The 14,568-nt window shown below is 50.3% G+C and overlaps 1 protein-coding gene across 5 annotated transcripts in view; it reads right to left on the bottom strand.

Annotated features, from left to right (window-relative positions):
• LSAMP (limbic system associated membrane protein) overlaps positions 1-14,568 on the bottom strand; it is a 747,548-nt gene that overhangs the window by 36,749 nt on the left and 696,231 nt on the right. For 3 of the 5 annotated variants that reach the window (XM_050960825.1, XM_050960834.1, XM_050960807.1), the window contains one exon: positions 12,327-12,362. The exons of the other annotated variants lie outside the window; for them this stretch is intronic. In XM_050960825.1, the coding sequence (XP_050816782.1) occupies positions 12,327-12,362 (36 nt within the window). The remainder of the gene's footprint in view (positions 1-12,326; positions 12,363-14,568) is intronic. 5 annotated transcript variants of the gene reach the window in all.

Raw genomic sequence — 14,568 nt, 5'->3', positions numbered from 1 at the left:
CTGGAGAGGGTTATGCAAATATATGCAATCCAGGGCTCATTTTGGAATAAATCAATCTAAATTAAAATTAATGAACAAAAAGTACAGAAACAGAGCAAGCAATACAACTATTTCTCTCTCTCTCTCTCTCTTTTAGGGAAGGGAGGGAGGAAGCTGACTTTTTTTTTATGGGGAACAGAGTTTTTTGAGCAGTCTTGACAAATGTTAGCCCAAGCTAATGTTAATTGTTATAATATTAATACTAAGACTTGGAGTTGCTCAAGCTCCCAATCCAAGGTGCTGTTTCTAGATTGAATTAATTCTCTCACCTCCCTCTGAGGTCAGTATTATTATCCCCATTTTACACACGGGGAAAGTGAGGATGAGACAGGACATGCAACTTGCACAAGGTCATATGAATCATAGATTCACAGGTGTTAAGGCCAGATGGGACCATTGTCAGGGCCAGCTCCAGGCCCCAGCGCACCAAGCATGTGCTTGGGCGGCATGCCGCAGAGGGCGCTCTGCCGGTTGCTGGGAGAGCGGCAGGTGGCTCCAGTGGACCTTCCGTAGGCGTGCCTGTGGAGGGTCCCACGGCTCCGGTGGAGCATCCGCAGGCACACCTGCGGGAGGTCCACCAGAGCCGCGGGACCAGCGGACCCTCTGCAGGGATGCCTGCAGGAGGTCCACTGGAGCCGCGGGACCGGCGAGCAGCAGAGCGCCCCCTGCGGCGTGCTGGCCGTGCTTGGGGCGGCGAAATGGCTAGAGCCGGCCCTGACCATTGTGATCATCGAGTCTGACCTTCTGCATAACGCAGGCCACAGGACTTCCCCGAATTAATTCCTATTCAGCATAGAATGTATCTTTTAGTACAACTTCCAATTTGCAGTAAACATTGCCAGCGATGGAGAATGCCCCATACCCATTCGTCGGTTGTTCCAGTGGTTAATTACCCTCACTGTTATATATGTGCATATTATTCCCAGTTTGAATTTGTCTAGCTTCAACTTTCACAATGATGAGTCTGTCTATGGTAGACCAGGAACAGAATCCAGGTGTCCCAATGGCCTGGCTTGTGCTGTAGTCACCTCTGCTCCTTTCTGCTTCATTGGCCAGATTTTCAAAAGAGCTCAGCATCCCACATGATCATGCCCTTACGTGCCACAGGGTATGTCTTCACCACAGAGTTAGATCAGGTGATTGGCACGGGGGTCTGAGACCTGAGCTAGCCTAGCCCAGTTTGAGCATCCACACTGCAGAGCCATACCTAAGCCACAACCATGTTGCTGCACCATACACTGGTGCTATACTCACCAAATTGGAGCTGGGCTTGTTTGAAAATCTGGCTCAATAACATTGGACGGAAGCCTTTTGAGTTATTGAGCCCTACTTTCTGCTCAGGGTGGCAGGATTTAAACAAGAGAGCTTCTGCTGAGATGCAGATAACTGAAGCCAACCAGCAATCCAGTTAAGTGACAGAGGTGCACCCTGGTCATACACAAATATATCATTATATACTGATAAGTCCAACCTGAATTGTGAACCCCAACACCCCGTGACCTTTGGGAAAGTTCTGATCCAGAGATGGATCAAAATGTTGCATCTCACGCTTGTCACATCTTTTAATTATTTCTATTTCCTGGCTGCTCCGGTGTCAGGAACAGAGATCAAAAAAGACGGTTACTCACCTTTGTAACTGTTGTTCTTCGAGATGTGTTGCTCATATCCATTCCAGTTAGGTGTGTGCGCCGCGCGTGCACATTCGTCGGAAAACTTTTACCCTAGCAACTCAGTGGGCCGGCAGGTCGCCCCCTAGAGTGGCGCCATCATGGCGCTTGATATATCCCCCTGCCGGCCCACCCGCTCCTCAGTTCCTTCTTGCCGGCTACTCCGACAGTGGGGAAGGAGGGCGGGTGTGGAATGGATATGAGCAACACATCTCGAAGAACAACAGTTACAAAGGTGAGTAACCATCTTTTCTTCTTCGAGTGATTGCTCATATCCATTCCAGTTAGATGAATCCCAAGCCTTACATAGGCGGTGGGGTCGGAGTGAAATGTGGCAGAATGAAACTGCTGAGCCAGAGGCTACAGCATCTCTTGACTGTTGAACCAGGGCATACTGCGAAGCAAAGGTATGGACCGAGGACCAATGGAGCTGCGCGACAGATCTCGTGGGTAGGAACACGAGCCAGCAAGGCGGCAGATGAAGCCTGAGCCCTGGTAGACTGTACGATGATGTGGCTTGGGGAAATATGAGCCAAATCATAACAAGTGCGGAAGTCCGCCATCACCCAAGATGAGATCCTCTGAGAGGAAAACAAGCAAGCCCTCCCTTTGGCCCGCTACCATGACAGAGCTGGGGCACCTTACGAAATGGTTCTGGCAGCGCAATATAAATGCGAGCACTCCACAGATGTCCAAGGAGTGCAATGGTTGTGCCCATTGCGTTGAGCTGTGGGTAACATGAAAGGCCGAAACCACCTTAGGGAGGAAAGCCGGGTGCGGTCATAACTGCACCTTGTCTTTGTGAAACCTAGTGTACGGCGGAACCACCGTAAGAGCTCTGAGCTCAGAGACCCGTCTGGCCGATGTAACAGCTATGAGGAAAGTTGTCGTCCAAGACAGGTATAGCAGAGGGCCAGTCGTGAACGGCTCGACTGGGGAGACATAAGTCTGGTTAAAACTAGGTTGAGGTCCCAGGTTGGGGCTGGGCGGCGCATCCGAGGGTGCAAGCTCTCCAAGCCCTTGAGGGATCTCGAACCCATAGAGCGTGAGAACACGGAACGTCCACCTTAGCCTGGCTGGAAGGTAGAGATGGCTGCTGAGTGTATCCTCAGCGATAATACCGCCAGGTCCTGCCGCTGAAGGCCAGAGGCAGACCAAATAGAGGGGATCGAGACCTCAGCAGGAGCAAGATCGAGCGTATTGCAGCTGTAGAAAAAACGCTTCCACCTGGCCCGGTACGTTGACCAGGTGGAAGGCTTCCTGTCACCCCGGCTCCGTTACGCAGCAGCCACACCGTGAGGCGAAGAGGCTGCAGGTCCGAGTGACGAAGCCTGTCGTTGCCCTGAGTGATGAGGTCTGGGTGGGGTGGCAGGGTAATTGGGTCTGTTATTGACAGGCCGAGCAACGTGGTATATCAGTGCTTCCTGGACCACTCTGGAGTGATCATGATGATGCGCGCTCTGCCCCTGCAGAGTTTGAGCAGGACCTAATGAACCAGTGGGAACAGTGGGAAGGCATAATGGAGTTGGCCTTTCCACGGCATCAGGAATGCGTCCAAGATCGATCCCGAGGAGAGACCTTGGAAGGAGCAGAACATCTGGCATTTTCTGCTCTCGCGGTGAGCGAACAGGTCTATGTGAGGAAACATCTCCGCTTCTGGAAAGCAGAACGCCTCACATGGGGCAGAGTGATCACCCATAAGACAGGAAAGACCTGCTGAGTCAAAGCGCCAAGACGTTCCGAACGCCTGGGAGAAAGGACGTCACCAGCTCCATCGAGTGGGCCATGCAAAAGTCCCGGAAATGAATGGCCTCCTGACAAAAGGGGGGAGTACCATGTCCCTCCCTGGATATTTATGAAGCACATGGCCGCTGTGTTGGCTGTAAATACCGAGATACAACGGCCTCGCAGCTGCCGCTGGAACCCCTGGCACACCAGGCGGACTACTCTCATTTTTAGGGCATTGATGTGGAATGCCAGCTCCCGAGAAGACCAAAGGCCTTAAGCTCGGAGGTGACCATGAGCACTTGAGCAGAGAGATGACGCGTCCGTCGTCAGGGGCAGTGAGGGCTGGGGCGGATGAAACCGCATCCCTGCCCACACCAAGGAGGGAGTTAGCCACCACTCTAGGGAGCCTAAGGTGCTCGAGGGAACGGTGACTACCATGACCATTGGCTCCCTGTCTGGGTGGTACGCCGAGGTGAGCCAGACTTGGAGAAGACGGAGGCGGAGCTTGGCGTGTTTGGTTACCAACTTGCGGGCAACCATGGACCCAGGAGACTGAGACAAGTACTAGTGGAGGTCGTTGGGAAAGCCTGCAGACCTCAGATGATTGTTGCCATCGCCTAAAACCGCAGTTGTGATAAGCAGGCTTCGGCTAGGTAGGAGACCAGGATAGCCCCTAGGAAGTCCAACCTCTGCGTGGGAACCAGAGTGGATTGCTCTATAGTAATCATCAGGCCTTGACCTGTGAATAAGACCGTGACGATGCCCACGCGCTGAGTGGTTTGTGTCTCAGAGTCTCCTCGGATAAGCGAATCGTCCAGATACGGAAAAACGCATATCCGACATCAGCGAAGGTAGGCGGCGACTATGGCCGTAAACCAGAAGTACTGACAGTTGGCTAGAAAGCAGAGGTATCTCCTGTGCGGAGGGAAGATGGCGTTGCGAAAGTACGCGTCCTTCATATCCAGGGCGGCATAGTAGCCCTCAGGAGGCAAGGATGGAATAATGGTTCCCAGGGATACCGTGCGGAACTTCAACCTTATCCTAAACCGGTTGAGTCCGTGCAGGATTAGGAAGGTCTGAGACCTGCGTTCGAGTGGGGGACTAGGGCATAACGGGAGTAAGACCCCTTGCCCCTTTCGTCCATCGGCGTCTGCACCTCTTGTACAAGGAATTGCTCGTGAGAGGGGTCCCTGAAGGGGGACAGGGCTGGAACAAATTAGAGGTGGTACCTATGCTCCACCGTGCGCAGGATCCAGCGATCTGAAATTAACTGGGGCCACGCCAGGAGAAAGCGGGATTGGGATCCCGGCCTGTGACTGGTACACCGCCCTCAGGCGCACCTTGGAAGGTTCGTCTTTGGTCCCAGTGGTAATTGTGAGGGACCTTGACCTTGGCTCTTTAGGGGTCCTGACGTTCGTCTGCGACCACGTTGGCCTCGCCGTTTGCCAAAGTCCTGTCTCTGGCTAGGCACAGAGTATGGCGGCTGGGGACAGAAAGGCCTGCGTTTGGTCGCTGGCATATGCATGCTGAGAGAGCGCATTAGGACCCTATTGTCCATCAGGCTTGGCAGCCTGGGGCTGTCTTTGCCGCGAAAGGCCTTTACCAACAAAGGGTAAATCCTGAATGGCATACTGCAGCTCCGGCCGGAGGTTTGAAACCTGAAGCCATGAGATGCACCTCATGGCGACACCAAAGGCCAGAGTCCTGGCTGCAGAGTCTGCTGCGTCCAACGAGGCCTGGAGGGACGCTCTGGGTACCTTTTTTTTTTTTTTTTTTTTCCCCCGTCCTCCAAGACGGCAGCGAACTCTTGGCGGGAGTTTTGAGGGAGAAACTCCATAAACTAAACTACCTTCACTCAGGTGCTATAATTATCGCAGCTAAGCATGGCTTGTTGCTTTGCTACCCAGAGCTGCAGGGCCTCTGCAGAGTACACCTGGCGGCCAAACAGGTTCATTCGCCAAGCCTCTTTCGGTTTCAGGGCTGGCGCCCGCTGGCCATCATATCAGAATCGTGGTCCTGAGCATAAGATCTGCGCATGTGGGATGACACGGATGCGTGTCCGGATGGCCATGGAGGTACTAAAAGAAGGCACAGGCAGAGTCTCTGACTCTATCGGACCTTGCCCAACTCGGCACCGGGAACTGGCACCGGGAGGCGTACCGGTACCTGGAACGAGATCCAGACCCGCAACCAGAATGGTGCCTGGAGGTCGACCGAGATCTCGAGGCTCGGGGAGAGGCTACAGGAGTCAAGGTACCTGTCGCGGTGCCGGGAGTCGGAACGGTGCCGATAGCGGGTCGGCGAACGGGATACCGACCGGTGCAGCGAGTGCGACCAGTACCGATGAGGAAACAGCACCGGGACTGCAAGTGGTGTCGGGCGTGCCGACAGGATCTGGAGTGTCTGCGGGACCATGATCATGAACGGTGCCGCTCTGCTGTGCTGACAGAGGACGGTCACATGAAGAGACTGTATTACCCGCACCAGCGGTGCCGGGGTCAGGCAGCATCGACTCTGTCATGGCAATGAGATCCCTCGCCGTTGGTAATGTCTCCGGCGTGGAGGGAACAGCAGGCTCAACCACAGTGCATACTGGGGAGCTGTCAGGCACCGGATTCGACGGCCCTCGTGGGACCGGGATCGACGGTACCAAGGTCGTCAGAGCTTCGGTAGGTGTCGGTGCCGGGCGATCCGAGTTAGATGAGCTGTCTGGCTGCAGTGCCGTCGGCACGGAAGCAGCAGGAGCAATAAGCTCAACCACGGCGCGCGCCGGGGAGCCGTCAGGCACCAGATTCTACGACCCTTGTGGGACTGGAATCGACGGTGCCGACGTCGTGGGTGCCGCAGCAGGTGTCGGTGCCAGGCGATCCGACTTAGACGAGCTCTCTGGCTGCGGTGCCGTTGGCACGGAAGCAGCAGGAGCAGTAGCTCAACCACGGTGCGTGCCGGGGAGCCGTCAGGCACCGGATTCTACGGCCCTTGTAGGACCGGGATCGACGGTGCCGACGTCGTCGGTGCCTCAGCAGGTGTCGGTGCCGGGCGATCCGACTTAGACGAGCTCTCTGGCTGCGGTGCAGTTGGCACGGAAGCAGCAGGAGCAGTAAGCTCTACCACGGCGCGTGCCGGGGAGCTGTCAGGCACCGGATTCAGTGGCCCTGGGGGACTGGAATCGACGGTGCCGATGTCATCGGTGCCTCTGCAGGTGTCGGTGCCGGGCAATCCGACTTAGACGAGCTCTCTGGCTGCGATGCAGGTGGCACGGAAGCAGCAGGAGCAGGGGGCTCAACCACGGCGCGTGCCGGGGAGCCGTCAGGCACCAGCAGGAATCGTAGGCTCTCTCGACCTCGGAGGAAGGGAGCGGTGCTGAGTCGACTTCGGTGCCGGCGGGGTCCGGTGCCGAGGAGGCGCTTCTGCCAGCCGCTTGATCATCGCTCGGCGCCAAAGGTGGAGGGGTAAGTAAAAGTCCCGCTCCTTTTTGTTCTCGGCTTAAAAGCCTTGCAAATGGGGCACTTAGCTGTCAAGTGTGATTCCCTGAGGCACTTCAAACAGGAGTCGTGGGGATCTCCCTTCGGCATCGGCTTCTGGCAGGCCGAGCCCATTTTAAAACCCGGTGAGCCGTGCATGGGCTCCGGCAGCGGTTCATGGAAGGGGCTACTTCCTGAACCCCGCTAACAATTACTAAACTAACTATGTTAGCAAAGAAAAAACGTATAACTATACAAATATATATATAAAAGGATTATAACTGCATAACTATATACGAGAACTACGAGTAGCTAGGGAAGTGGAGGTCAGCTAAGCCGCGCTCCACTGTTCCAACGACCGACACGGGCGGTAAGAAGGAACTGAGGAGCGGGTGGGCCGGCAGGGGGATATATCAAGCGTCATGATGGCGCCACTCTATGGGGCGACCTGCCGGCCCACTGAGTTGCTAGGGTAAAAGTTTTCTGACGAATGTGCACGCGTGGCGCACACACCTAACTGGAATGGATATGAGCAATCACTCGAAGAAGAACAAGCATTTAGGTCTGTTTGTGCTACGAGCAGGGCCGGCTTTAGGCCTATTCCACCAATTCCCCTGAATCGGCCCTCGTGCCTAAGAGGGCCCCACACCCAGTGAGAATCTCTTCCAGGGCTAGAGGTGCCTTTTTAATTTTTACCTACCTGGTGGCGCTTTGGGTCTTCAGCGGCACTGTGGCGGCGGGTCCTTCGCTCACTCCAGGTCTTCGGCGGCGGGTCCTTCAGTGCTGCCGAAGACCTGGAGCGAGTGAAGAACCCGCCGCCAAAGTGTCCCCGAAGACTTGGAGCACCACCCGGTGAGTACAAGCCCCACGTGGTTTTTTTACATGTGTGGTTTTTTGTTTTTTTTTTAGTCATCCCTGCCGGGCCCCGTCGAAACTGTTCGAATTGGGCCCTGCACTTCCTAAAGCTGGCCCTGGCTACGAGTTCTCAACCATGCTAAAGAATTAACATGTTTTAAAAGCAGTGTATGTGATTTGGGATTTCACTCTTCCTTCCTTTGAGCCATGCTAGAGAGGTGAGTTCAAATCCTAAAGAATGGCTGGGGATGGGGAGGGACTTTGAACATGGTTTAAACTGGTTTCATTATGGGGACCAAATAATGAGTGTAAAGATCAAATTCAGACCTGGTGTTAGCAGAATTTGGCCCTAAGAACACTGTGGTGCCTGCCAAGCAATTCCCTCTTCTTGGGCATGAATAGGGGGCATGGCGGGGCCTGACCCCCTTGCAAGCACCCAAGGACTTAACAAAGGATTTTTTATTGTCTTATTGGGACTGGCTGGATCAAGGGAAGGCAGTTCTTCCTGCTCAGCAGGCAAGCCCTGTACCATGTTGGATCCTCAGAGTCTGTGCTGCTCAAAAGGTCCTATTTCCCCATGGTTTTCTCCTGCAGAGACATCCTGTTTAAAACCAACCAGACCACCTAGTTTTTGCCAAATGCAGAGTCACTGTCCATGAGAAAAGTGTTCACTCACTGGAATTGCTTTGGTGCTAAGGCCCATGTGTTGGAGGGAGTGTGCTGGGAGAGAACAGGTGACCACATTAACAGGAGAAGCCTCTGTGCTTCCCAGAAGGGAGCCCAATCCCTGGGCAGGAGGGAGAAGAATGGGAGGCCGTTAAAGAGAAAGCTGCTCTTTGGGCCTCTTAGGAAGCTCCAACCTCTGGTCATTAGACACAAATGAACAGCTCTCTTCTCCCTCCCTCCCACTTCAGTCAAGGCATTAGTAACAATACAAGCTACAAGGACTACAGCTAAAAGGAGACTAGCTACAATCTACAGTCCATCCAGGGTCATTCTCCAATCTGCGTCTGTTTGGTGGAAAGACAGGCCTGCCCCCGAACAGTCACCTCACCACTATCTTTATCCTGTTGACGAGCAATGGAACTGGATTTTGTTTGATGTGGCCCAACTGAGTGGCTTCTGCACTTGATTCCTTCTCATGTTAAAATATGCAGCCCAGGACAGCGCCACTCACTGCCCTGACACTTGGCAAGCTCTGTCAGAGATCCCAGGGCAGGCACGGTGAAGGAGATGGGGCTGATCTGTAATCATTTGCGAATACTCTAGGTGACCTGGTTGGTGGGATAGTTACTCTATGGCTCTCCTGGGGTTACTGGAATGTTTACTGTATTCATGTGTTGGTTCAGTTTAATAGCAGGACTGTTAGGAAAGTGGCAGGAAGGTAACACAATGACTCCAGATAAGCAACCTCCCAGTAAACAAGGAGGGCACAGAAGGGATAATGCCTGAGCTGTTTTCTGGGAAAATGCAAGGTAAAGGCTCCAGTCAAGACTGCTTTTGCCACAGCTGGCTGCCAAAAGACCAAAGGAAAGCTAAAGAGTTTAAAAGTCCAGAGATAAGTCCAGGGATGAGGTAGCTGTCCAAGAGCTGCTCATGGAGAACAGATTGACACCGAGACAGATGCCGCTGGAGGTTCTGAAGAAGCAAAATGTACCTGGCCCACTACTATAGGGTGGTGGGGTTTAGGAGTAAGATTGTTAAGATTGGGTTGACAAAGCTGTCTGGTCACCTGTATGAAACACTGGTCTTGAGCTCCCAAAGGGAAGAACTGCAGGGGCCAAATCCAGTGGGACCTGTAAGTAATCATGGCTGATACACAGGGTTATTACAGCCCAAAGCCCAATATAAGAGTGGCAGCCAGACCTGTGACTATGGCAGACAGCACAGAATAAAACATCCTTAGAACTTAACAGAGATCCCACTAGCCTTATCCTCGGAAGGAGAGGGGCCTCCTTGAAAACTTTCTTCCACAAAAGAACTCTGAGCTCTTTTGAAAATCTGGCTCTGTTGATGATGGAGTGATACAACGGCCAGATGCAGTGACATCACAGCACAAATAGAGCAATGTTACAAAATGATGATGTGACATCAGCCCAGATGACATTTAAGGCACTTTGGATGCCTTGCCTCAACAATCAGGATGGCTAGAAATTTTACCAGGGGATTTGGTGCTATAATGGTGGTCACAGGCCCCATTTTTAACAGCTGAAATAAGGACCAGTTGGGTTTCACTTATGCTCTAGGAAAGTCTTTCTCATCAAATTCAAGCCCCGTGTATTGTTAAATAGCTCCCTTTGGAATCTCTGATCTCTTTTAAACAGCAGCTAGCAGATAATAACTATACTTAGAATGTACACAGCCCTTTCCATGTCAACTCACCTTCCCAATTAATTCATTAATTAATTAATCATCAGAAATGCCAGGAGGTAGGAAAGTGTCAGCTATACTTTATAGATAGGGAAACTGGGGTACAAAGAGGACACGTGACATGACTTAGGTCACAGAGGAGATTGATGGCAAAGAGAATGGAACCCATAAACCTATATAGTGATGGAGTCCCCGTCATGCAAGGAAACTTTTTTGCCTGGTGTTTCTCTAAAGGTGAACTGCAAAGGACAAGTGAAGATTGATTTAAGCACTAATGTCTGTGCTGAATGCCCACATGAAAGAAGCAGCTGGGAGCTTTCAGCAAAAGAAATGAGGTGCAGAGTATTAAAATTATATTTTCCTCCTGTGAAATCCTCTTAGCACTTCCTGGTTCACTGAAGATATCGCAGAATGCAACAAATTCCTAAAGACTCACTGCAACTGTGATGTCACAGTATGATGTCCACTGAGACATTATTACTGAGACAGGAAGCAGCAAGAAAATATCAAAGGCAGTGAGAAAGAATTTTCATAGGTTGATTAAAACTGTGCTGGATGGCGCAGCCAGCGTGGTTAGAACTTAGACGGGGCATTTGGCATAGAAATCTTGCCTTAGCTCAGCTGTAATTTTTAGCATTTGCCTTAATGGGCCACTAATGCACGATAGGAGACAATACAGTTGGGAGAAAAATTAGCAAAACCTTTGTCTGTCTGTGGAATTAAAAAAAAAAAGACAAAAATGTCTTTTCAGTTTGGACAGAAATATTTGCCATTAAAAACCCCACATCTTAAAAAATTAAAAGAACCAAAATCTTAAACAGCCATTGCGACTATAATATCTGAGCCCATGTTTCATTTACAGTGTGTTCAATAATTGCACTTAATTGGATTTATTTTTCCATGCTAGATTCCCAATGGCCTGCTTTATTCCTTTTCCCAGCTTCTTCAATGTTATTTGCAAATCACTCCCTGGGATTTAATTTTAATGGTGGCTTGATTTCAATTTTTCTTTTTCCGGGGTACTTTTCATTAATTGTAATTGCAAATTTGCCATTAAATATAATAAGCGTAGCCCCATCCTGGCCCTGAAGAAGTTGTTTGCAGCAGAGCTTGATTTGAAACTGCGGGGTGGTTAAGTGAAGCTGACGTGAAACTCCCACCATCCATTGCTCACTTCCTCTAAAGAAATGCAGGTGTTCCCTTTGGGCACACTGAATTGCTTTCCAAAAGAAAATGGACTCCTGGCAAGCCCTGGCACAAATTAAGCACTTTAAGCCAGAGTTTTCAAAGTGACTAGTGATTTTGGGTGCCTCCATTTTTGGGTGTCCAACTTGAAACACCTCACAAGGGCCTGATTTCAGAAAGGACTGAGCACACATCCTCTGAAAATCAGGCCCTTCTCAATTGGGACATCTAATAATGGAGACACGGCCATACTGATTTGACCAAAACAAGTGTGAGGCAGATCTGGGAATAATATTCAGGTCTCCTGATTCCCTGCCCTGTGTTCACGCTCGCTCCTTGTGAACTGAGTTAAATCAGAGGTGCCTCATATCTGCTTTAATGACTGCACTATGCTTCTTTTCACAGTTAGTGCCCCAACTGCCCTACCATGCGAACAGCAAAAGACATTTTCACTGGGACAGATGAATCACAAAGGTGAGGTGGTTTGTTAGGAATCAGCACTCAAAAGTTTGGATGCTTCTCTGGACATTCCATACCCTGAGATGGAAATCTGAGAGTAGCAGTTTTATGGCTTTTTCCCCTCTTACAGGATTTCAAGATGCTTCTGCTTCTGGTCAGATTGGGAGCACCAAGAGATGAACCTCTTTTTGAGTTACTGTGGCACATATGCTTCTGGTCGGAATGTATACAATAATTAGAAATGGGCCTGACGACAAACTGAACACTGGGAACATTTGGATCTGGATCCAAACACAACAGCTCAGGCTCATCTCTACAAAGTTGGTAAGAAAAGAAGTTGAGCAAAGTCACTTGAACCTAAGGTTTTAATTCAATCTGAGATTCTGGCAACAGTTTTTTTTGGGGAGGAGGAGGGAAGGGGCAACTGGGATGCAAAGCAAAAGGGGATATCCTTATTTTCCTGTCATTCTGCTCTGCCCACCCTCGGCTTTTAGCATTTGTTGAGATGATGGAGAATGACCCGGCTAGAGAGATACTTTGACATAAAGCATATACTGACCTGGAAAAGGGTTGGGGAGTGTGGGTAAAACTCGCTCTAAGGGGGGAAAAAACAACAATAAGCAACATGCAGGAGAAAAGGAAATGCCACTTTCCACACCCAGAAAGCAGCCGTTACAAACCTGACAGCTCCCCCATCCTGCAGTTGGATTGACTAAGACGGTTTCACATACAGAGCATTATGCTACCAACATATCACAGTACATGTTTCCATGGATTGGGATTGGGAGTTGAGGAGAAACCATCTCAATGGCACACAGAACTGAATAATCAATGTCCATACAGCAGGAGGAATAAAAGACCTGCAGTGATGCTATTTGTAGTGGATGGGTCACATGGCCTCTTCCTGCTTCCAAATGGCACTGAGTCACCAGACCGTGGGCCACCTTAGCGGCATTTCCCGCTTGGACCTAGTCTTTGTCAGAGAAGTGAATTGTTCAGGTAGGCGTGCCAGGTCATCTACGTGGATTTATTGCTGCCACAGAACCTATCTTAATGGACACACCCACAGGGACCTGAGCGCATGGTCATAGAATCATAGACTATTAGGGTTGGAAGGGACCTCAGGAGGTCATCTAGTCCAACCCCCTGCTCCAAGCAGGACCAATCCCCAGATTTTTACCCCAGTTCCCCTTAATGGCCCCCTCAGGGATTGAACTCACAACCCTGGGTTTAGTAGGCCAATGCTCAAACCCCTGAGCTATCCCTCCCCCCAAGCATTCGCCATGCTGCAACCTAATTGGTCACACATTCCTTAAGTGCCCTCACCTCCCCATGGTGCAATATTTGGGGAAAAGTTTTCACACTCCCATCAACATCTCCTTGTTTATACAGCCTGCTGGGTTGGGGGATTTAGGTATAGATTTTGAAGATTCATCTTTGGTACACTGTTATGTCATGATGCTGCTGGCACCATACTTTGCACTTCGATAGCACTCTCCTTTCCAGGATCTCAAAGCACTTAAGACAGACGTTAAAGAATTAAGACTCACATACCCATTCTGAGGGGGCAGATTATCCCCACTTTACAGATTGTGCCCAGATGCATTGAGAGGGGAAATGATTTACCCACGGTCACACAGTGAATCAGTGGCATAGCCAGGAACAGAACTGGACCCTGCCGGCACATGTTCTGACCAGTAGACCATTCTCCCTCCATTATATTGAATGGAATTTGTTCCGGCCAATTCTGATTGCTCGATGGTATGTGTCACCCAAATGGTGAATATAAGGACTGAACCAGCTAGAGGAGTTCCCAGTCCCCACTGATGCCAGGCGTGTGGCTGGGGGCATATGAGTGTGTGAACATACCATAGATCCTGATAGAGTTGAGAAGCAGCAGCTCCTCTAGATGAGCTAATAGACACTGTCTCTGTCTGACTGAACCTGTGGGAGCTGCACTAAGATCATCGCTGATGGAAGTTGTATTTGGCAGGTTATACAGGTAGTCAACCATTATTCACTTCTAAGCTGAACTTCAGCTATTCAGAGATGGGTGCTCTTTCTAAAACACCCTGTGCTCATATAAACTGATCTCTGAATAGCTGAAGGTTCTCCAAGCCAATCAGGATGTAACAGGTCAATTACATCCCAGTGAAAGTGACAGATCTCTTGCATTAACAGTCCCAGCAGAAGTGTCTGAATCCACAGCAGGAATTGGGGAAATTGCCTCTTGTTTGGAAAACACACAGCTAGGCTGGGTCTCTGTTTATGTAGCAACAGGGGATTCTTGTTCTGTGAAAACAGGTTATTGTGCTGACATGATTTCCGTGTTATTTAGTTAGTTAAATAATAAATCAGACCCGTTTCCTTCTTGTCCTGTAGATGGCAAGAGATTGCGCATTGCAAGCAGTTAGAGTGCAACAGCCTCATTATCACACTCTTTTCTATTAAATGACTAGCTCTCCATTCCCCTTGCCTGCTGAGCCTTTCTACTCCACCAAAAGTGTAATAGCTGCTTCTCAGCCTCACCCCACCCCATTATCACTATAAGAACTTTACCTCAGCACATTATTCTCCCTGCTTTTGCAGCTCCAGATACAATGCAGTGTTTTCAGGGAGGTTGTTGGGTGAAGTGCATGGTATTAACTGTGCTATTCAGTTACAAGGATATATCCCAAACTCCATCTGCTAGAAGAGCACCACTGATTATCTGAAACTAATGTGTGCATCAAATAAGGTATGGGCTAGCAGGTGAGATAAAAGTGTGTGTGTATGAGCCTGTGTATGTCCACGCATAAAAC

This window comes from Gopherus flavomarginatus, chromosome 1, assembly GCF_025201925.1.
Source record: "Gopherus flavomarginatus isolate rGopFla2 chromosome 1, rGopFla2.mat.asm, whole genome shotgun sequence".
Lineage (NCBI taxonomy): Eukaryota > Metazoa > Chordata > Testudines > Testudinidae > Gopherus > Gopherus flavomarginatus.
This window is presented reverse-complemented; position numbering and strand designations above follow the sequence as displayed.